At 42.0% G+C, this 23,314-nt stretch overlaps 1 protein-coding gene and 1 long non-coding RNA gene across 4 annotated transcripts in view; one reads left to right on the top strand and one right to left on the bottom strand.

The window, feature by feature from the left end:
• LOC121714080 (transcriptional repressor CTCF-like) lies at positions 1–16,670 on the top strand. Of its 3 annotated transcripts, none has more exons than XM_042099248.1 (9): positions 1–234; positions 12,274–12,562; positions 12,753–12,923; positions 13,039–13,172; positions 14,594–14,714; positions 14,945–15,094; positions 15,397–15,557; positions 15,708–15,890; positions 16,205–16,670. In XM_042099248.1, the coding sequence occupies exons 1-9, from the start codon at positions 142–144 to the stop codon at positions 16,364–16,366; spliced, it is 1,464 nt and encodes a 487-aa protein (XP_041955182.1). In that variant the 5' UTR covers positions 1–141; the 3' UTR covers positions 16,367–16,670. The 3 variants fall into 3 exon arrangements, with proteins under 3 accessions (XP_041955182.1, XP_041955183.1, XP_041955184.1); XM_042099249.1 differs by having other exon boundaries at positions 4–234; positions 12,245–12,562; XM_042099250.1 differs by having other exon boundaries at positions 4–234; positions 12,248–12,562.
• The window catches only part of LOC121714081, a 23,632-nt gene continuing 11,934 nt past the window's right edge, over positions 11,617–23,314 (bottom strand). Inside the window, exons 3-4 of the long non-coding RNA XR_006033021.1 lie at positions 18,121–18,127; positions 11,617–11,629 (exon numbers count right to left, since the gene is read on the bottom strand). This is a non-coding gene — a long non-coding RNA (uncharacterized LOC121714081). The remainder of the gene's footprint in view (positions 11,630–18,120; positions 18,128–23,314) is intronic.

The raw sequence follows: 23,314 nt of genomic DNA on the forward strand, positions 1-23,314 counted from the left end.
GTTGCATTTTGACATTGTAAATGTTGGAAAGTTTGAAGTAAAGCTACTTAGCGGTATATGTGGGCTAAACTGTGGACTACTTGGTGCCCTATGCACAGTGCGTGATGCGCGTGGTGGTAGCGGCAGCACTGAGCACAGCGCATGCACGTCAAGGAGAAACCAGAACGGTGGAAAACTTATTCTATGGCTCTGGGAGAAACCAGAAGGCACACAACACCGGCAACGAGTAACCAGGTGAGACACAGGGCAGCTAATGAGGGCAACAGACAACTAGCATCGACCCTATGGCTTGCGATAACTTTGTTAGCAAAACCACCAGTAGTTAATGGAGCAATGGTAGCTAACATTAACATAGTTATATCCTGGCTAAGCTTATGGCTAACATGAGTTAACGTGACATTACCTTAAAGTTACTTGGGCTACTTGTCATGATGATTAATATCAGATACCACATTGGATTAAGACGACACAACAGCTATATCAGTGATTAACTAAGTAACTAGAAATCAATTCCAAGGAATTAGCAGTGCATGAAAATCAGTGTTGGGGTCATTACTAATTACAGTGCATGAAAATGCACTGTACTGTTATTCCAAGGCTTTTTCTTCTTCTTCTTCTTCTTCTTCTTCTTCTTCTAACGCAGTTAATGCAGCTTAAACCGTTTAACGTAGAAACTTTATTCAAACTATGTTACGTAGGTCTTACTTAGGACATGTGGGCTATGTATTTTTCAGCTTTGTAACTTTTATACTTTTTAAACTATTAATTAAAAACTACTCAAAATTTCCCCATAGACTTAACATGGGCTGATGACATCACAATAGAGCCGTTAAGCAATTAGAATCCTATGGCAGGTGTTCGGGCCACCTGGACCAACTGCCAGTCTCAGGCTTTAAGCATACAAACTGGCCCTATTAAGACTACACATCCTGTTCAACTGCTTCCTCTGCCAAAAACTGTTTCAAAATAAAAGTCCTCACTATAATATTTTACTGTTAAACAATTCAACCCTTTAAACTACTGAACTTTTTAACTGTTCAGCCATTGTAACTGTTACTTGTCATCAACTATGACTCCTACCCACTGTAGCTAGTTAGCTAAGTTAGCTAAGTAACATGGTTAGCATAGTTAGCATGCTAGCATGTTAGCATGCTAGTTAGCATTTTTAGCAAAACTGCTTAAAATGATTAGCTAAGTTAGCTAAGTCACATGGTTAGCATAGTTAGCATGCTAGCATGTTAGCATGCTAGTTAGCATTTTTAACAAAACTGCTTAAAATGATTAGCTAAGTTAGCTAAGTCACATGGTTAGCATAGTTAGCATGCTAGCATGTTAGCATGCTAGCATGTTAGCATGCTAGTTAGCATTTTTAGCAAAACTGCTAAAAATGATTAGCTAAGTTAGCTAAGTCATATGGTTAGCATAGTTAGCATGCAAGCATGTTAGCATGCTAGTTAGCATTTTTAGCAAAACTGCTAAAAATGATTAGCTAAGTTAGCTAAGTCACATGGTTAGCATAGTTAGCATGCTAGCATGTTAGCATGCTAGTTAGCATTTATAGCAAAACTGCTTAAAATGATTAGCTAAGTTAGCTAAGTCACATGGTTAGCATGCTAGCATGTTAGTTAGCATTTTTAGCAAAACTGCTTAAAATGATGAGCTAAGTCAGCTAAGTAACATGGTTAACATTGTTAGCATGTTAGTTAGCATAGTTAGCATAACTGCTAAAAATGATTAACTAAGTTAGCTAAGTCACATGGTTAGCATACTTAGCATTTTAACATTGTTAGCATGCTAGTTAGCATAGTAACTTGGTTAGCATTATTATCTTTGTTAATATAGTTAGCATAACTGCTAGCAAACATTAGAGCCATTCCAAGTGTCAGTTATCGTCAACTATCTACCTAAATAATTTAACCATTTAAACTATCCACTTATTTAACTGTTCAGTCATTCCAACTATATTAAACCTCATCTACCTAGCAACCAATATAGTTTGTTTTTACTCTGTATGATATTTTACATCATATTTTTGCATTTTCATGCACTGTATTTCCTTCAGGAAATGCTTTTCTAGTTACTAGTTACTTCTTTAAATTGTATAAATGAAACTACTTTACTCATTTGTCATTTTGGAAAGTAACTTTATTACTTTACTTTTGAGTTGGTCTCTAACCAGGGTGCAGCATTCAAAGAATAGGCCTAGCATAAGGTTCAAATTAGATCTGCTGCATAGTAGAGTTTGAGAGGACCCATATCATCCTTGCATGTAACATGCTGTTGCTGCATTTTGACATTGTAAATGTTGGAAAGTTTGCATAGTTGAACAAATACATTTGTTTATTGTAGCCTACAGAAAAATATAAATAACCTACTGTCAAGCAGTCAATTGGCTACAGTGCAGTCAAGAGTTGGAAGTAGTTAGACTAGGTAAACCCAGCCCGATCTGCCGGGGAGCTTGGTCTGGTGATAGGCCAGACTTAGGAACTAGGGGGAATTAATTAACGAACCTGAATGTGGGCCATACGGTTGCTAAGCCTCTATTGCTTGTAGCCTTATTAAACGTCCGCTAGATAGGGTAATTTAAATCCCAAACAACATTGATTTTTGCAGTATAGATTATTTCTTAAAGGTTATTTCGCCATTACTGGCTCATTTATTAAACGGCTACTTTATGTTTGTCCGCCGCAAATTAAGGTACAGGTAGTTTTGTAGAGAGACGTTTGAATAAATTAGTGTTTGCGATTGACAACGTTGTGATAGGACGGCCATACAAACTTTGCAAAGTTAACTTGAATGCATCAATTTTGAACAAAGTTGTGTAGGCTACACAGGGGCGCTGCTAGAAAATTTGGGCCCTACGACAGAAAATAGTTATGGGCCCCCGATATTATATAGCTTAGTATTATCAGGGGGGCGCTCTGGGGGCCCCTGTCAGTGCTGGGCCCTTAAAATCACCCCCCCCCCCCCCCCCCCCCCCCACACACACACACACACACACCCCAAGTAGGGGAGGTGCAGGCTGAAGCCAACCTGTTTGAGAGAGGGCAGTGCAGGGAGAGAATGCGTGCTCTACCTTGTGCACATCTCTACAATGAAATAATGTATTTAGGCTAATCTATATTTTAAATAAGCAACCACTGTGCTGCTATGGAAATAATAAGTCAATATATTAGAAATATTGTGAGTAATTCAGGAATGAGCGAACAAACTAATGCGTTACCTTACTTTGTTACCCAATAAATTAACTAAATTAGTTACCCCCAAAATTGTGATGTAAAATATCATAGTTAAAAAAGAAATGCGGTGGCCCAGCAGGCTACAGCGCCCGTACCATATACGGTTTGAATCAGACTTGTGGTTATTTCTCGATCCCACCCCATCTCTCTCTCCCACTTGCTTCCTGTCACTCTACACTGTCCTGTCAAAATAAAGGCAAAAAATCCCCAAAAATATACTTAAAAACAGAAATGATTACTAAGGTGTTGCTAGGATAGACATGGTGGTTGCATAGTTTAATGAAAGTTGATAGTGTAAAAATAGACAGTTTAAAAGTTGAATGTAGATAGTTTAAACGTTGTTGATACAGATCTGGTCCATGTACTTTTGCGTTCATTCATTATTCTATTTTGGAAATGAAATATAAAATGGAAAAACAAGTGGTAGGCTATACAACTATTGCCTCCCTTGCATTTGCAGTACTTGCAACAACGGATACCAGCTACCCAACAGGGACACCCATTCTTGTGTGCACACTTGCCACACAACCAGGGATCTGGCAAACCTTCAGGTTTTGATATTACAATCTCAGGGACTAATAAACTGCCCTTTCTTACAAAACTATAAGCAGTCACGGCAGATTGAGAGTTCAACCACCAGAGGCTATATTCACTGTAGCCGAAGCTGATGGTCTACCAGGAAAACCCCAAAATGCAGAGTCAAAGAACAGTCGAGGGAGGTCCAAGGCTTTTACTTGAAAACTTAGAAATGACACATTCAAGACTCAGCAAGAGGCACTGTTAAGAGGTACTTAAGTACTCCAACTAATAAAGGTTAACGACTAAACACAGGTGAGAAACATGAACACAAACACAATCACTCCAGTCATCAGTTCCAGGTGATTCTCTGGGGCAGGAAGGACCAAATATGGGCATTTCCAGGTTACTTCCTCTTGGTCCCCCTGGAAGTGCTCTCAGTCGCCATCTGCTGGTTGGCAAGCCTCGTGACAGGACCCCCTCCTCTACGGCCGACTTCCGGCGGCCCAGGGCGATCTGGTCGACTGATGAAATTCTTCAATAAGGCCTCGATGCAGGACGTGTCGGGATGGGACCCAACTCCTCTCTTCTGGGCCATAGCCTTCCCAGTCGACAAGGTATTGCAGTCCCCGTCCAACACGTCTAGAGTCCAACAGCCGCTTGACGGAATAAGTCAGACCTCCACCTATGAGACTGGGTGGAGGAGGGGGGGAACACACGGGGGGAGACAGAGGGGAGGTAACCACTGGCTTCAGTAAGGATACATGAAACACTGGATTCACCTTCATGGATCTTGGGAGCTGCAGCCGGTATGTGACTGGATTCACTCTCTGAATGATGCGGAATGGTTCAATATAACGCGGAGCCAGCTTCCGAGAATCCACTTGCAATGGGAGGTCCTTACCAGACAACCATACTCGTTGACCAGGTCTAAAAAGCACACCTAAAGACAGGTCACCTGTGTCGATTGTTGACTGGCTTAAGGCAATGCGAGCCCGTTTTCAGACTCTCCTGCAGCAGGACACGAATACCTCAGCAGATGGGACCGCCAAAGAAACCTGCTGACTGGGGAACAGAGGAGGTTTAAAGCCAAATTGACATTCAAATGGAGACATACCAGTGGACGACCGCTGAAGAGTGTTGTATGACAGCTCTGCCCACATCAGAAATTGGCTCCATCTGTCTGGGTAAGAAGACACAAAACATCTTAAGTACTTTTCAAGATCCTGATTCACATGCTCAGTTTGACCATTCGATTGTGGATGAAACCCCGAAGAGAGGCTGACAGAGGCATCAAAGAGACCAGAGGGCCTTCCAAAAATCGAGCTGCAAACTGAGGCCCACGGTCCGAGACGATGTCCGAAGGAACGCCATGTATTTTCACCACATGCTGCAGGACGAGGTCGGCGGTCTCACAAGCAGATGGCAGCTTGGGAAGAGCTATGAAATGCACCGCCTTCGAGAATCGGTCAACTACTACAAGGATTACCTTATTTCCCCTGGAGGTTGGCAGGCCTGTTACAAAATCCATGGAGACATGGGACCATGGTCGCCGTGGAATGGGCAGTGGCAGTAGAAGACCTGCAGGTCGTTGGGTACTGGGCTTGTGTTGTGCACAGACTGGCATGCATTCACAAAGGACTTGACATCCCCTCGCATCCTAGGCCACCAGAACCAAAAGAGACAGCCCTCTGGGAGACAAGTCTCAGATTCGAGGGCCTGGCGGACCAAGTCCTCAGTGGCAAACTGTACTGGCGCCACGATCCAGGAGGCTGGAAGGATGGGCTCTGGAGTTCGATCCCTTTCAGAGAGGTCAAATTGCCAGGAGAGGGCATCCGCTTTTGTGTTCTTCGACCCAGGCCTGTAAGAGAGCACAAAGTTAAAACGGCTAAAGAATAGTGCCCACCTTGCTTGCCTTGGGTTCAGTCGTTTTGTCTCTTGGATATAAAGGACAGGTTCTTGTGGTCTGTCCAGACCTGAAAGGGGTGTTCCGCTCCCTCCAACCAGTGACGCCATTCCTCAAGTGCCAGCTTGACAGCCAGTAGCTCCCTGTCTCCTACCGCGTAATTTATTTCCGATGAGGTCAAGCGGCGTGAGAAAAAGGCACATGGGTGAAGCCTTCCATCGTCCCCTGACACCTGGGAAAGAACAGCTCCCACTCAGACATCAGAAGCGTCCACTTCCACCACAAACGGCTGGGCCGGGTCTGGATGGCGTAGAATTGGAGCAGTCACAAAGTGCTTCTTTAACATGTCGAATGCTATCTGTGCCTCTGCCGTCCATTTGATCCTCGCTGGGGACCCCTTGGTAAGTGCAGTGAGTGGCGCCGCCACCGAACTGAAGCTCCTAATAAAGCGGCGATAAAAGTTAGCGAAGCCCAGAAAACGCTGCACCTGCTTTAGGGTTGCTGGTTGGGCCCAGGCCAAAATGGCTTGCACTTTACATACCTGCAAACTAGTCACCTTTCGGCGAAAAAAACGGCGTTTATGAATCAAAATATGTAATTCACGTGAATCGTGTAGATCCGAAGAGTTTTTTTGGCGGGGGGGCGGGGTCAACTTCCCATAGTCTGGAGTGAGACTATCGTCAATTTCATGCGAGATTGATAGGCAAGTGATAGGCCTCTCCTTGTGCTATTTTTGAAGACCAACCTATCAGTTGTTTCTGAGGGCGGGCTTTATCTCTCACTTTGTTACACATAGCCTGCCTGCTATGGCCTGCAGCAGCGATATGACCAATGAAAAAAAGAAAATGTTAGCTAACAAACACGGGCCACATGCTACACTCTCTCTGACTATAAACTCAAGGTAAAACATCATATTGTTAGGATACTTTTCTCTTGCCCTCGGTGGGTTAAATGAAAGACTTGCTGAGGTGAGGTTAACAAGTGTTTACTCTTGCAAATTCACATTCTCGCAGCTGGCCGTTTTGAATTGCTTTGCGAAACAAAACGACTCTGCACTGAGTGCGATTGTGAATTTAGCTCGGCTTAATAGTTTAATATGGTCTTGGAAAGTTATTGCTTGTTAGAGTTATTTCATCAAGCATTATATTTTCCATGTGTCGATGATGGTTAGACATGACGTTCTCAGGGAGCGCAGACCTTTCCAAGGCCAAATGTAGTTATTTGCAACAAATCTGAAAGAGGACCTAGCAAAATATTTTGACTTGCTCAGTGATAGGTGTTTAATTTGTTTGTTTTATGTGTAGCATATAGATAATAATTCTTGATAATTATCGCGCAAAGAAGCAAGACCTACTGTAGGCTTCTAGAGTAGACTGACATAACACACCTATTGCTGAGACCCACCCCTTTAGTCGGAATGTGATCATTGCAGCCTCAGTAGACACAAGAGGAGCAGAAAGACACCAACATAACATAAGGGATAGATGTATTTCTTCACAAAAAAATATAAAATAATAATGGATTGAAAAAGAGGTACTAATAAACCAGACATGCTAGAACAGATACCAGAAAATGGATATCCACAGTCCCTTTCTATCAACACAAGTGATTTTTATAGATAAGGATTAGGCTTTAAAACAGATTGTCAACATTTCAAGGAAGGCCAAGGTGGGAAATGTGTTTTCCCTGGTTTGAGGTAATACTGACATTTGTTCAAGGATGGCAGGTCTAAAAATCTCTTCTCCATCATAAAGTTATTCAATTAGGCTAAACATGGCCTTAACTAAAAACAGCTGGTAGGCCTGTTAGGACTGTCATTTTAATATGTAAAAGTGTCAAATGCAGCCATATTTAAATTCTGCTTACTGCACGTTTATTATAATATAATATGATAATATTCAATATATTTATTACTGCAGGTCTACCCATGTGCATGTAATGGAAATGTCGGTTAATCCCGATATCCCTTCATTTACGTGTTAAAGAGGCCCTATGCAACAATTTTAGCAAAAATGACCTTAATTATGCAGGTTGAGAGTCGTTGTGATGGATGAACACTTTTTGGGTCATTTGGTGGGTGTTTCTTCTCCCCTAGTGTGGAAAAAAACAAATATGCAACTTTCTGGTTGCGGTCCGAACACATCCGGATGTAACTCGGCGGAAATACTCGAAAATGTAGTCAGATTGTAGTTTCTAAGACTGCAAAACGGACTCTGACTTGGCTTTTTTGCTGTTGAAATTGTAAGTAGCCTACCCTTGGGTGAACTTCGTTTTTGTAATGTGATTTGATAGTCTCTTGAACAATGTGTTTGCTCGACCGTTTTATTGTGAGCCCTATGTGTTTAGCTTGGTTTATTGATGGCTAGCTTCCCTAGCTAGTGGGGGTTTAGCGTAGCAGTCACTTGCTACCGAAGCTGCAGGGGGAGCTATGTCGTGAAAAATGCGAGCCCAAATCAGGCGAAAACCCAGAAACAGCGAAGGAATAACCAGACCTGCATAGGGCTTCTTTAAAATGTAAAATCTTTTTCAAATCTTCTGCAGGGGGGGGGGGGGTCTTTCGGAAATATGTCACCTTTCAGCCCTTCTGAGTTTGCAGGTATGACTTTAGTGGGATCCATGTGAACACCCTCCTGAGATATGACAAACCCCAGGAAGGAGGCCTGGGTGACATGGAATTCACACTTCTCCCTCTTCACAAACAGGCCATTTTCGTACAGTCTCTTCAGGACCTCTCGGACCTGTTGGACATGGAGATTAGGGGTGAACACATCTAGACTTTCGATAATTGGGGATTCCTTCTCCACTAAGGCTGTGGCCCACTGTAGAGCTCTATCAGACAGTAAGGTAATTATATAGGCGACCCTGGAGGCCTCTGTGGCAAAGGAATAGGGCTGGAGCTGGAATATCAGTGAGCACTGGGTCAGAAATGGCTTGCACCCACCAGAGCGACCATCATAGCGTTGAGGTGCAGGGATCTTGGGTTCATGGCCTGGTGTCTGGAGGTCTCGCTGTGGCCCAGGTGGAGCAGCTCGTGTCGGGGCTGGTGAGGGTCCTGGCAGACGATTCTCCAGACGTTGCACAGAGTCAAGGAGTTGTCCAACTGAGTCGGTGCGGTGCCGTAGCTGGTCCTGGTGTGCGCCCAACATTGCTCCTTGGTTCGTCAGAGCTGTTCGGTTCTGCTCGGCCTCCGAGGGGGGTGCTGGTGACTCCGCGGGGTTCATGTTGATGGCAGAGTCTTGCCATCACGGCAGATTGGGAGTTCGACCACCAGAGGCTATATTCACTGTAGCCGAAGCTAGAGACTGACTGATTTGGGTTTTTCTAAAGCCAATGCCGATACTGATTTTTAGCGGTCGGAGTCAGCCGATGGCCGATGTGACCTGCCGATTTTTTGGGCCGATTTGCTATCGTATTATCCTTAATTGGCATGCTAAAAATCATACTAGTAAGAGGAGGCACAACACTTGTAAACTTCACACGATTTATTGAAAATTGAACATTAAAAAAATGACATACATATGAATTAAATATAAAATAAATAAATAAATACCAACTTGCAGTCTGTTAGTCTATTAATTATTCATTTTAATATGTTTAACAGAGTGCAAGAAGACTTCCATGATGTGACAACTTCAGATAGTTACTTCAAAACGGCAAAATACATGTTCAGGTTATACAGTTTCACTGTGGAACTTCCATGCCTTTAGCCTGACGAGCCAGACCCACATTAAAATGTAGGGTCTGGGCACTCACCGTTCGCAGTGCTCAGTCCGAAGGGCGGGATAATCAGTTGTCTTTCAAATTCCCTCTACACGCAATAGGACAGCGGCAGCGCTATGAGTCCCATGCGTTTCCCACCAGCGGAGCTAGTTGGCTAGTTCAAACGTTTGCCAACTTAATAAAAGCTTAACTCGTGTCACACTGTTAGCCAGCAGCAACATCCATCTCATTTGTTTTCAAGTAGCAGGGAATTCAAGTCAAACCGTTGCAACTCTGCCATCAATCATTATGTTAAGCCCACCTAACGACTCTATACACGATTTCATTGGCCTGATTAAGTTTCGATTTCTGGAGCTCACAAGCCAACAGAGTTGCTAGACTAGCCCTGGCAGTCTAGATTTCTAGGCTACCATGCCTTACCACAGACCTAGGTTTCAACAATATAAAACTCCGTCTCCCAGCATGCTGTGCAGGAAACCGGAAATAGGAACTAGAGAACATCCGTTTGATACTTCTCAAATTCGCAATCAAATCAAACATGTATACATCGCGAAAACAAATTGACACGGGATGACTGTTTTAAAACGTTCACTTGTTATTTGTGCGTCCACTTTTTGTTAACATTTCACTTAGATTGTCCGTTACTTAAGTTTAGATCGTAACAGCAGTCACCAGCGTTGAGGGCGGGGGCTTGCATAGTCGGCGCATTCCCAACGCACTCGTAGCCACAACTCTAAGCAACTTTCATTTCTTCTTCAACTCCGATGCAGTTGAAAACGAATGGACATGGGATGACAGTGTTATAAAGCGTTCACGTTAGATTTGAGTCCTCTTTTTCTTAAATTTTCACTTAGATTGTCCGTTACTATAGTTTAGATCGAAACATCACGCTGGTCACCAGGGGTGTGTTTCTCGACAGTGTCGTTGCTAACTAAGTTAGCAACTTACTTGGTTGTAATCAGCCCGTCTACGGAGAGCCTGGCCACTCTATATTAAGTCCCATTGTACCGAATTTTGTTTGCAGTTCTACCAGAGTTCCACTGGGGCGATCGCCATGAGTGCAGAATAAATGGGAGTCAATGGAGCTAGATGGCTAAATTTGTCTCTCACCTGATTGTCGTTGACAAATCTCAGATTTGATTGTAGTTTGTATAACTTCAACATGGGTTATAGGTCATAAGTTAAATGAACGAGTACTTATGTCCTTTTGATTTCTTACAGGTTGGGTCGTTGTTGCCCATAACACGCTAGCATTGTGCTAATGAATGAAGTCATTGACACGTTTGAAAGGCTTTTTAGAACAATTAAGTGACTTTAAAAAATATAATACTCAACCAAGTGTATTTTCTTTGCCTCCCCTTTCGAATACAATGTTCAAATTACTTGAAAAAAAATGATAACCCGAGAAAAGTGAAAAAGAGAAAAGACCTCCATGCATTCTGCACTCGTGGACGAGCGCCCTCATGTGGAACCACAGGAGGAACTGCAACCAGTTCAGAAACCGAAGTTTTCAGAGAGTGGCAGTTCTCCCCTTATTAGACATTCTCTGGTTGCAATGCAATTTCCCATAGGCAACCTACTAAGTTGCTAACTGGTTAGCAACAATGCTTTCGAGAAACGGGTTCCAGCATTGAGGGGGCTTGCTGGCGCATTCCCAATGCACTTTCGGTAAATGAAGCAACATCACAGATTACAACCATAAGAGAAAATATACGACTTTGGGACACTGGAATGTAAAATTTGATGCCTTACCTGTAGACAGTCTTACTCCTTCTTGAAACCAAAGATTTTCTTAGTTCTAAATAGACCGTCTCTTAAAACCTCGCGCTGTGTTCCAAGTAGCTGCCCGCAGATATGCCTGACTTAAAATCGGCGCGGCCAAATAATAAAATCGGCCAATGCCGATTGATTAAAAAATAGCAGAAGGCTGGCCGATCGATCGGTCGGTCTCTAGCTGAAGCTGATGGTCTACCAGGAAAACCCCAAAATGCAGAGTCAAAGAACAGTCGAGGGAGGTCCAAGGCTTTTACTTGAAAACTTAGAAATGACAGAGAACCACAGTCTCAAGAATAAACATTCAAGACTCAGCAAGAGGCACTGTTAACAGAGGTACTTAAGTACTCCAACTAATAAAGGTTAACGACTAAACACAGGTGAGAAACATCAACACAAACACAATCACTCCAGTCATCAGTTCCAGGTGATTCTCTGGGGTCAGGAAGGACCAAATACGGGCATTTCCAGGTTACTTCCTCTTGGTCCCCCTGGAAGTGCTCTCAGTCGCCATCTGCTGGTCGGCAAGCCTCGTGACAATAAGCATCTGCATTTAAGATCAAGGTGGCTTGGGTGTAAATGGTGCTTAGACCCAAAGCTGCTGTTGATAATAGGCTCTTTGTAGATGTTTTCTTGCATTAGTGGGGAACAGTTCCTCTGAGTGGGTGCGCAGAGAGAATTTGCATGCTCGCAATTAATATCTACAAGTGTGAAATAATATAATACGCCCGAATGCATGTTTTATCGTGCGTGTGCTTTATGGCACTGTTGTGTCGCCATAGTTGACATACATAGTTTAATGAATGTTGATAGTTTAAAAATTGAATGTAGATAGTTTAAAAGATGTTGATAGACGGATAGTTTAATGCATGTTGATACACAGATAGTTTAATAGTTGCTGATAGACAGTTTAATGGATGTTGATAGGCTGATAGTTTAGTGGATGTTGATACACAGTTTAATACATTTTGATGGTTTAAAAGTTGAATGTAGATAGTTTAATGGATGTTAATAATCAGAAAGTTTAATGGATGTTGATAGGCAGATCATTTTGATGGATGTTGATGGACAGAATGTTTAACCCTCTAAGCAGACTTGTATGATCAACAACTGGAGCAGGACGAGCTCCAACCACTGGAGGAACCCCAAGTTCAGGAGGAGGGTGAGGAAATTATCACCGAACCACAGAACGAGGACCCCACCTGGGCCAAAGACCCTGACTACCAGCCCCCTGCCAAGAAGACAAAGAAGAGCAAGCTGCGCTACAACATAAAGGGCGAGAAGGACATGGACGTGTCTGGGCACGTCTTTGAGGAGGAGCAGCAGGAGGGCCTGCTCTCGGAGGTCAACACAGAGAAGGTGTTTGGCAACATTAATCCACCCAAACCCACCAAAATCAAAAAGAAGGGTGAGCTACTAAAATACAGCCATCTTTAAGTGGCATGCTGTTTTAGAACGTGCTAAAGTAGAATGCGTGTAGCATGAATTGGGGAAGTCACTGAGTAACTGAAATGTCATCCCCCTTGATCTTAGTCATAAATGATGATGGGTAATTTTCTTATGAAAAGACTCCTGCCTAACCCAAATGTGTCATGTAGGTGTGAAGAAAACATTCCAGTGCGAGCTGTGCAGCTACACCAGCCCCCGCCTCTCCAACCTGGACCGCCACATGAAGAGCCACACAAACGAGAGGCCCCACCAATGTTACCTGTGCGACCGCGCTTTCAGGACAGTCACTATGCTGAGAAACCACCTGAACACACACACAGGTACACAACACATGCAGCTTTCATGACCCAAGATGAAAATGAAGAGGCATACATTTTTTTTTTAATTGGATGTGTCAGGATGTGTTTGATGGCTCTTTGTGTTTTTCTTGGCCAGGCACCAGACCAAACAAGTGCACGGACTGTGAGATGGCGTTTGTAACCAGTGAAGAACTTGTTAGGCACCAACGTTACAAGCACACCCACGAGAAGCCCTACAAGTGCTCTCTGTGTGATTACGCCAGTGTGGAGGTGAATTGTCATTCCTGTTGCATTCATTCATTCATTCATTCATTCTTTCATGTATCCCTCTGTGATCTATTGTGTGACATTGTCCCTGACGATTTGTTGGTTGTCCCCAGGGTTGGGTAGTAACGGATTACATGTAATCTAGATTACGTAATCAGATTACAAAAATCAAGTAACTATAATCAGCCCAGATTACAATAAAAAAATGTGTAATCAGATTACAGTTACATTGTTGAGGATTACCTGATTCCATTTTATCATGCAAACAATGCAACTTTTTTATGATAGTCTAGCTATCTTTTAATTTGACAAGCTTTGGGCTTGTCGGTTTGATTCCCGAGCAGTAGAAAAAATGTGAGTGGGGGAAGTGGTTGAGCTCTGCTCTGCCATGACCCACATCCACGGCTGAAGTGCCCTTGAGTAAGGCACCTAACCCCTCACTGATCCCCGAGCGCCGCTGTAGCAGACAGCTCACTACTCCGGGTTGGTGTGGGCTTCACCTCACTGTGTGCTCATTGTGTGCTTCATCTCACTGTGTGTTCACTGTGTGCTCTGTGTGCTTCACTAATTCACGGATTGGGAGACCAAATTTCCCTCACAAGGATCAAAAGAGTATCTATACTTACTAACTTATTTACTATTGGGGCAGGTCTCTCGGCACACTGCCTGATCTTTTCCTCCTAATCTTAATGTAGCCTCTTGTTTTAGTGTTACTGTTTACTTTGAGAAAGTCACCAGGTCCCTCTGGTTGAAAAACATCCCAAAGGAATAATTTTCTCACCCCCACAATTGAAATTGACATGGTGTCATTTGGGTTTAATGCTTCCTTTTTTATTCCGATCTCAGGCCATGTCCCTGGGTCAAAAAAATCCAACGAAAGCTAAATTCATTGTCCAGGTGTGCCCTTATAAAGGTTAAGCTGAGTTGTGCATGTTTGGAGAATAGTGATCCATGATCACATCCATGATGACTAAGTGATCAATTTTTGGATGGGGTGAACATTTCAACCACCAAAACACCACCCCCAAAGTGGAGAATAGCTATAGAAATATATTAGTTGTGGGTGTTTTTCAGACAATGGGACCTGGTGACCTCAAAGTAAATGGTAATACTTTTGGAGGAAAAGATCAGTTCATTCACACAGGAATGCTTTACTCAGAGCAAAGAGATTTCTTAGATGCAATAAAATAATAAAGAGAAAAATAGAATGAGAATTCTTTCATCAATTCAGTGGTGGTGTCTTTTACTTAAGGGACATATTTATTGAAGTAATTCTAAAAGTAATCCTAAAGTAATCAGATTATGTTACATGTTTTTGGTAATCCAACTGGTTACGTTACTGATTACAAAAATTGCCATGTAATTTGTAGTCAGTAATGGATTACATTTCAAAGTAATCTGACCCAACCCTGGTTGTCCCCCAGGTGAGTAAGATGAAGTGCCACATCCGCTCCCACACCAGAGAGCGCCCCTTCCAGTGCAGCTTGTGCAGCTATACCTCCACTGACACATACAAGCTGAAGAGACACATGACCGTACATTCAGGTGAGCCTGCCAGCAGCACCAACTCTCGGTCTTCAACGTCGCTCTGTCTTTCTCTCTCGCTCGCTCCAACTGTCATTACTGTGAGACGGTCGGTAACCGTACCTCTCTGTTCACCATATCTCTCTGTCTCGCTCTCTATCTGTCTCTCTGATGTTTTGTGTGTCTCTTATCTCCTGTAATTAATTATTGCCTGTGAGTGGTATCTGACTGTCCTCTCCTCATCCGAACAGGGGAGAAACCATATGAGTGTTACATCTGCCACGCTCGCTTCACCCAGAGTGGCACTATGAAGGTGCACATCTTGCAGAAACACACTGAGAACGTGGCCAAGTTCCACTGCCCACACTGCGACACAGTCATTGTCCACAAGAGGCACTTTAGTAAGAATTCACCATCTTTGTACTTTTACTATAGAATGCAAAGTCAAAGTTTATACGTCCTGTAAATGCAGTAGTTTGTGTGCTGTAGCTGTTGGCTCAGTCCACTCATAAATTACTGGTCAACAAAGGATTCCCTCTTGTTAGCCCTTTGGTCTGAAATTCAGCCTGAATTTCCTGAATTTCCCCTTGGGGATCAATAAAGTATCTATCTATCTATATATCTATCAATTTCTTTGAGCACATTTCTCATTGGTGGAACCCTTACCCTGCTCTTTAGCCAACACACCTTTCCACCCCCTCAGATGTTCATCTGCGTGAGCAGCACTCGTACATCGAGCAGGGCCGGAAATGTCGCTACTGTGAGGCCGTCTTCCACGTGCGCTATGCCCTCACCCAGCACCAGAAGTCCCACAAGAACGAGAAGCGCTTCAAGTGCGACCAGTGCGATTACGCATGCCGACAGGTCAGATTTGCTCCTCCCTCTCTCCACGCTCACATTCATATTGGATAGGAAGACACAAAAGCAATAATGATATCACATTTGATATAGAAACCTACACATACTGTACTTCCATTTGACACGTGATTTTAACTTGCGTTCTTTTGTGAACAGAAGTGTCACATGGTGAGGCATAAGCGCACCCACACCGGTGAGAAGCCGTACGCCTGCAGCCACTGTGAGAAGACCTTCAGGCAGAAACAGCCTCTGGACGTGCACTTCCGCCGCTACCACGACCCCAACTTTGTGCCCACCTCCTTTGTGTGCACCAAGTGTGGCAAAACTTTCACCCGCAGGGTAAGAATAGGGCTCTCCTCCACTGACCAGTGTCATGGATTAATTGATTGGTTACTTTGCCATTTGGATGGGTTTCTTGATATTGGATGCGCTGGAAGTAATGAGTTATTCTGTGAGATGTTTCAGACACCCGTGTGTCAGTGGCCCATATAAGCAATAGCTTGATATGTAGGAAGTTTGCTTAACAGGCAGGTTTAAACAGTGTTGCCCTGTCAGTATGAATGTGTATCTACTTCATTGATCTGATGATTGAACCGATCTACAGTATAGCTGAGTAAGCACACCGAGTCATCATGGTGCCTGTCTCGTTCCAGAACACCATGGCCCTGCATGCAGAGAACTGCAATGGCCAGGACACCACCGGTGGCAAAAACAGGGCTCCTCCTAGGAGAGGCCGCGGCAGGAAGAGGAAGATGCGCGGCAACCATCAGACAACCCGGCCAGGAACAGTGGCATCCATTCATCCATCCATTTAAGTTTTTAAAAGACCCGCAGTTTGAGAAGTTGTGATGGGAACTTTGATGGGAAGTTGTGAGCAGATGTTTCCTAACCCTCCGATAGATCTTGATCTGTTTCTTGTCAGGACTACGTTTGTTATGGGTAAAGTTGCTTTGAGAAGGAGACATTGTGGACAACCGGGATGTTTGAATAAAAGGAGTGCTTTTGGGGGGAAAATGACTATAAAGTTTTGTCGCTCTTTTTAGTAACATAAAAAACATTGGAAACGATGTCCTCTATCCGAACATTTCTGCTGAATTAAAAATGATGTTTCCTCCTACATCCTGCATTTAAACTGCTTTTCTTTTTTTCCTTTGTTTTGTTAAGCTCTTAAAATGATAGGTTGATGCATTTTGTAATGATAGGTTGATGCAAGCTGTATTATACTTAACATTCCTCACAGAAGCCACTTAATCATATACTGTGGCTTCCTTATCCTACTCCGTTGACTCCATTTTCCTCATCACACTCCTCATCACTCCCAAATTTCTCTCTTTTTCTCCACATGTAACATCCTCATGATTTTTGAAATCCTTTCCCATTTTGCATACTCTCCCTTCATTTTATGTGATGTGCTTATCTTCCCTTTCCCCAAGTTATTTTCATGCTGTCAATCAGTATCCCGCTAGCTTTACTCTTACCTCCTAATTGAGATTCTGTGCCAAATGTGCAGTTGGAGCAGTGATTTCAGGGTCTGTCTTCATGTAAGTTTCAATGAATGCTTCACACATACTTCACATGCTCTTTATTGGAGCAGATTTATTGGTCACCTACATGACATTGTTCTTGAATGCAATGAATAATAATAATAATAATAATAACAATAATCATTATGATAACAACAATAATAAGAACCTTAATAATCACAATCATTATAATACATTTAATTTGTATAGCGCTATAAAGATGCTCAAATACGCTTTATAGTTTTAACAACAACACAAGGTACATGGAGAGAAAAAACACAAGTACCAGAACAAAGCAGACCTGGACAAAACTACAGATGTGGGCAATGAGAAGAGAAAAGCTGGAAGTCAATTAACAGGAAAAGGCAGGTTTGAAGAGGTGAGTTTTTAGGGCCTGTTTGAAGGATGGTAGGGTGTTCGACTGTTTATGTGGTCAGAGTGGGCGTTCCTGAGGGAGAGTGCAGCAGCTGAAAAGGTCCTGGCGCCCCAGGTCTGGAGCTTAGTCCTGGTGGTCTTGAGTGTGTTCGCATCAACAGACCTGAGGCAGAGGGTGGTTGTGTAGTGGATGAGGAGGTAGGAGAGGTATGGGGGGGCATGGTTATTGAGAGCTTTGTATGTGAGGAGAAGTATTTTGAAGTTGATCCTGTGTTTGACTGGGAGGTTGTGGAGGACAGGGGTGATGTAGTCCCCGACTATGGGTGGAGGTGAGAAGGTGGGCGGCTGAGTTCTGGACATATTGAATTTTTGTTAGGTAGTCCGTAGATAATGCTGTTGCCGTAGTCCATCCTGGAGGTGATGAGGGCATGGATAAATGTTTCAGCTGCGGTCAGGGAGGGGCGGAAGAGTGCAATGTTGCGGAGGTAAAATAAGGTGAAGTTTTGTGGTGACATGATTGACATGTGATAAGAAGGAGAGTGTGGGCTTACAATTGCTGGTAAAAACTTGTTTCAATAGCTTCATGTTAATTAAATACATAGAGTTTAAGAAGGCCAATGCAATTTATTAAGCTGTTCAAAACAGTCCTGTAATCTACTTACCCATTATACTGTAACACTCATTATTTCAAGTTGTACATAGAGTAGAATTATCATTCCGGGCTTAAAGCATCGGTTATGTCTATGTTTTTAATAAAAACATCCTAATTTGATGGTGTTTTACATTGATTTGTCTTACATATATATCACTGCGGTGATATGGGGTGATGATGTGCCATCATGAGACCCAGTTCCATCACGTCAGATGGCACATGGATTAGTCAGCATGTCTGAGACGAGAAATGAAGGTCAAGCTTTTTAAGATATGCAAAAGGACCGACTAGACCTGTTTAATTTGTCAGGAAGAATACGTTTCAAATGCTAAAAACAGTTCCCAAATGAGCTCATTTAGCCTGCAGAAATGAATGTAAATGACTTTGACCTTGAGCTACTATTCACTCATTAGAGAAAAGCTGCAAAAACTCATTCAGGTGGTAACTTTGGTGTGCTCATACTGAATGGTTTGGATACACAGACCGCTCAGAAATGTGACTTTTTCCAATTACTTTTTCAAAGCCAAACCTCTTAAACTTAACAGTTTGCATCAAGCCTGCATTGAATAGCACTAATTAAATAAAGTAATTAAAATTAATAAAATGATAACATTATATTGAATATGAAGTCAGTTTTTATTCCTATATGATAAACCTTGGCGTTTCATGCCGTATCAGCAGTTCAGTTTTACATCGGTTGAATTTATTATCGGGTTGAATTTCAATCTTCCCAGCTTGGATTAAAGTGCCTATGAGATATATAGTAACAATCCATCATCATACGGTAATCACAAAACGACAGCTCAGAATTGACTGTCATGTAGCTCCACCTCATGCTTTGCCTCTTACCGTACCTTTTACTCTTCCAATGAAATCAACCAATTTTAACCCTTAAAGGAGTACCGTCAAAGATTCTATAGTTAACTTTAACTTTTAACTTAAGTTAGCTTTATCAACCGTCTCTGGTACCGTCACACCGGTGTGACGGGAATGTTGGGAAATGAACGTTCTAAAGAATATCTGGGTTCATTGAATTCAACATAGAATTTTAGAACCTTCAATTGTTGCGGAACTTAGAATGTTCAAAAACCTACACCATTTCAAGTAGGTGGCGATAGGTAGGATTTTGTGCAGTCATAATGATGACATTATGCACAGTATTTACCAAATGTGACATATGCACTGTATTATGTGCCTCACAATTACCTACTACCTCGGTTAAGGTTAGGGTTTAAGGTTAAGGGTTAGATTTGGTCAAGGTGATGTTCAGTAATTGTTAAACCATTTTTGTACATACTGAATTGGAATCTTAACAGATGATCTGTTCAATATCTGTGGACGAATTATCTAAGTAGTTTTACCCATAAATCTGTCAACTAATTCATCTTACCCTTCACCTCACACATCCCCAGCATTGGTTTATCCAGACCTTTCACCCTAGTCATAACCCTAACTCTATGAATAGTGCAAATCAAACCAGACATTCAAATATAAAGTGGCTAATTAAAAGTGACAGTACTTTAAAATGACAGAACATTTTGCTGCAAACATCAAACAGAGACTTTTTGGCAAATGGTATTGACGTTAGATCAGACAGTAATGTTTCCTGAGAGTACTGCCATGTCCTGCCCAACATGTCATACATCTCTGGGCACCTGATCTGATTGTGCCCAGAGATGTATTGGATCAGACTGAGAGGCAATGACAGGGATGAGAGGGATACAGACTAGTTTGGAATATCACCAATAAATCTATGATCACTCTGTCACTTTTAAGTATAATTTTAAGTACTGCTAATAAAAAGCACTTGAAGGTCAAGGTAATTTATGACTACGATAAGCACCATTAGAAAGACATGTTAAAGCCTGCATCCAAGCTTGTAGTAGCTCTGTAGTTTCATGCCAGACTTATTTTAAACCAATGATGTTAAAATGTCTAGGACCTTTTTGTAAAGATTTTGTTTTTGCAATTATGCTTGAACTAATTAGTATATATACTCTTTTGATTCCATTAGGGAAATTTGGTCTCTGCATTTATCCCAGTCCGTGAATTAGTGAAACACACTCAGCACAGTAAACACACAGTGAGGTGAAGCACACACTAATCCCGACGCAGTGAGCTTCCTGCTACAGCAGTAAATCTTCTTCCAAGTCGTAGTTCTCGTTACTTTTACCTTTACAATTCTTTCTGGACCTGCAGCTCGAGAAGTATCCCCACAGCATGATGCTACCACCACCATGTTTCAAATTAGGAATGGTGCTTTTTGGTGATGTGCAGTGTTTGGTGTCTGCCAAAAATAGCATCTAGTCTGATGGCCAAAAAGCTCAATTTTGGTCTCAGACCAACAAACCTTCTATTAGTGTCTTTCTATCAGTGATGCCCTTCTGTCATTCACAAATTTTAGTCGAGATTTAATAAGAGCTTTGCCACTCACCTACTGTATAGAGCTTTGACTGGTGAAGAATTAAAATGTTGCTGTATGCAGAGTTTCTCCCATCTCAGCTGCTGAAACTTTTAGCTTCATCAGAGTTGTCATAGGTGCCTTGGTGACCCCCACCCCTACCACCATTATTCTTCTTGAATGGTCACTCAGTTTCTAGTGACGGCCTGCTAGGCAGATTTGCACATTTGTCATATTCATTTTCTTTGTAAAAATTTGCTTTCACTTTGACATTAAAGAAGGGATTTTTGTAAATTATTGTAAAAAAAAAAGGCCAAATTAAATTGACAAAGATTAGAAAGATTCAAAAGTTCAGAGCAATCGTAACAATGGAAGCTCTTCACTTTATTTCATTTCATTCATTTTAATAGCATATTGCTGCCTGCGTAGGAAGCATGTGGATATAAAATTAGGTGGAAGCTAGGGTGACTCACACATTGAATTGCAGGGTGCTGCTGAATATCTCCCTAGCTCACACTTATGAGTCTCTCTTGCTTTATTATCAAGTGAATGGATTTGCCTTCATGGATCAAAATTGGGCAAAATAGGACTATCATCTACCTTTAAAAAACTGAATCACATTTGAGGCCTTGGAAAGTAAATCATTCTTATTTGAATAACAAAACTTTGAAATGGATTATTTGTGTCCTGGATCCAGCAAAACAAAATAATGATGAGTGCGTCTGTCTTTCACCAAAGAGTGGGAAACAATGCAAACAATTTCTGCGGATCAGACAGCAGCTCTCAGTGTGTCTATTTGTGTGTGTCAGAGAGAGAGAGAGAGAGAGAGAGAGAGAGAGACAGACAGACAGATAGAGAGAGAGCAGGTGTCAATATTTGTGGTTGTGTATCTGTAGTATGCTCTCATTTAATGAAAAGAAAATGTGCACTGGGTGTGTAAGACAGTCATAGTGTTTACTTGAGTTGAACTCGCAAAGAACTGCTGACATATATAAGTATATTAGGCTACTGATGAATGTTGAAATATCACACAAACAAGTTTTTCAATGTCCATTTACTTTAGTGTGTTAATGATGAACTAATGATGAGTTCATACTTGATAACGCAATTGCTGATTGGTAAATTCAATAAAATGCAATTCCATTTTGTTTACCACATATACCACCATAGCGTTATGGGTTTAACAAAGCCCAGCTTTAACTTGAACTTGCAGGTACATGATCTCTGCTTGGGTTGCAAGGTAAAGTTCAAGAAAAGTTCTTTGAGATTCTTCTGATAAATTAAATGTAAAATTCATTTTGTTCCTGCATGGGCACTGGTCCCAGTATAAAGGTGACGACATTAAAAGGAGAATGACTGAGATGAGAGTATATAATTATTATTACTTACTGCCCTCTGTCCAGCACGGTGAAGGACATGGACGTGTGGGATTCATAAGTGCTGGTTAGGGGGCCACACAGAATATGCGGAGTAATGAACCACAAAGTTCAACGCTGCCTTGATTTGCCAAGTGCTTGGTTATGCAAATGTTAGCGTTTAGTAGGGCAATGATTTGAAACATTCAGGGGGTTGGCGGTGGTTGCTGGGCATAGAAGGGATGAGGATATCAGGGGTGAGGATATTACAATGAGGGTATTACAAAATGTTCCCAGCATTAGCCTCTACAGTGGATCACACACATCTTCTGCACTGCAGAGATGTGTTGTTTTTCACTTAGTCATTTGTCATTTGATTTGATTCACTCCCCCATCTAAGAAAGATTTCATTTGAGTGATGCCATCTTTCACCGCATACTACAAAGGTTTGTGAAACATTCTTCTTCTTTCCCTCATTTGCATGATATTCTAAACATTAGTTCCGCACACACAACCCAACCTGGTGCTCTGGAGATTTGCCGGATGAATGAAAATATCAGTTGTTTCTAGTGGCCAAAAGTGGCCAAAATTATTTTCTCAGACAATAAGGACACCAGGGAGAAGCAGTTTGAAATTGTGTATAGCAACATCCTCACACGCTTCATCTTAAAATATCTCTGTTGCCTATATAGAAATTAAGAGAATGATGACAAAAATGAAAGACATCAATAGCCTGTTTTAAAGTTCAGTGTGAGAACTCCACTTTTGGAGTTTGTATTCCTTTCTACTTTCTCTACCATACAGAGTGTGAATGTGTCATCTGCAGGCAAAGATTGAGTGAACAGGAGCACAGTGGAGTTCTATGCTTCTTTTCCATTTTTTGGAAATTGATGGTGCCAAGGCTCCAAAATGTAATTTTGTCAATGTCATTTAAATGTGAATATGTCCCTGAGGTAGCCTACATTTAGGAACCTACTTTCCAACAGGTCTTTGCTTCTCCAACTAGAATTATACAATATTTCCTGGTTTGATTTTTGTTCAATATTCTGACTGTAATATTTGTCAGGGCAATGCACTGCCTTTGATGCAATGCCTTTGAAAAACACCCTTTGATCCGTTATTTCAAGCTTGGATTGTACTGTATGTGACTGGCAAGATTCTCATCAGTATTTTCTTGTATGATTATCTATGTACCATAATATTTCTTCATCTATGAGTTGAGTAAAATATATGGTCTTTTGGGACCCCACCATCGACCTCAAGGCAGCACTCCCTGGAAGGCGCTAGGGTAAGGCAAGAATTATGGTTACGGTTAAGGTTTAGGTCCTTTGAAGATAGATAGATAGATAGATACTTTATTGATCCCCAGGGGAAATTCAAGGTCTCAGCAGCAGCATACATACAACACAAACACATTCTTTAACAGCAGAAAGAGTAATTAAAGTATATAATATAAA

The sequence above is a fragment of the Alosa sapidissima genome, chromosome 7 (genome assembly GCF_018492685.1).
Source record: "Alosa sapidissima isolate fAloSap1 chromosome 7, fAloSap1.pri, whole genome shotgun sequence".
Taxonomy (NCBI): Eukaryota; Metazoa; Chordata; class Actinopteri; order Clupeiformes; family Clupeidae; genus Alosa; species Alosa sapidissima.

What these genes read in the sequence shown, in the direction of transcription:
- LOC121714080 (XM_042099248.1), top strand. Translation starts at nt 142, where the DNA reads ATGCACGTCAAGGAGAAACCAGAACGGTGGAAAACTTATTCTATGGCT. An exon ending in GTGATTACGCCAGTGTGGAG is followed by an intron (nt 13,173 to 14,593) that starts GTGAATTGTCAT and finishes GTTGTCCCCCAG; the next exon opens with GTGAGTAAGATGAAGTGCCA. An exon ending in ACACATGACCGTACATTCAG is followed by an intron (nt 14,715 to 14,944) that starts GTGAGCCTGCCA and finishes TCATCCGAACAG; the next exon opens with GGGAGAAACCATATGAGTGT.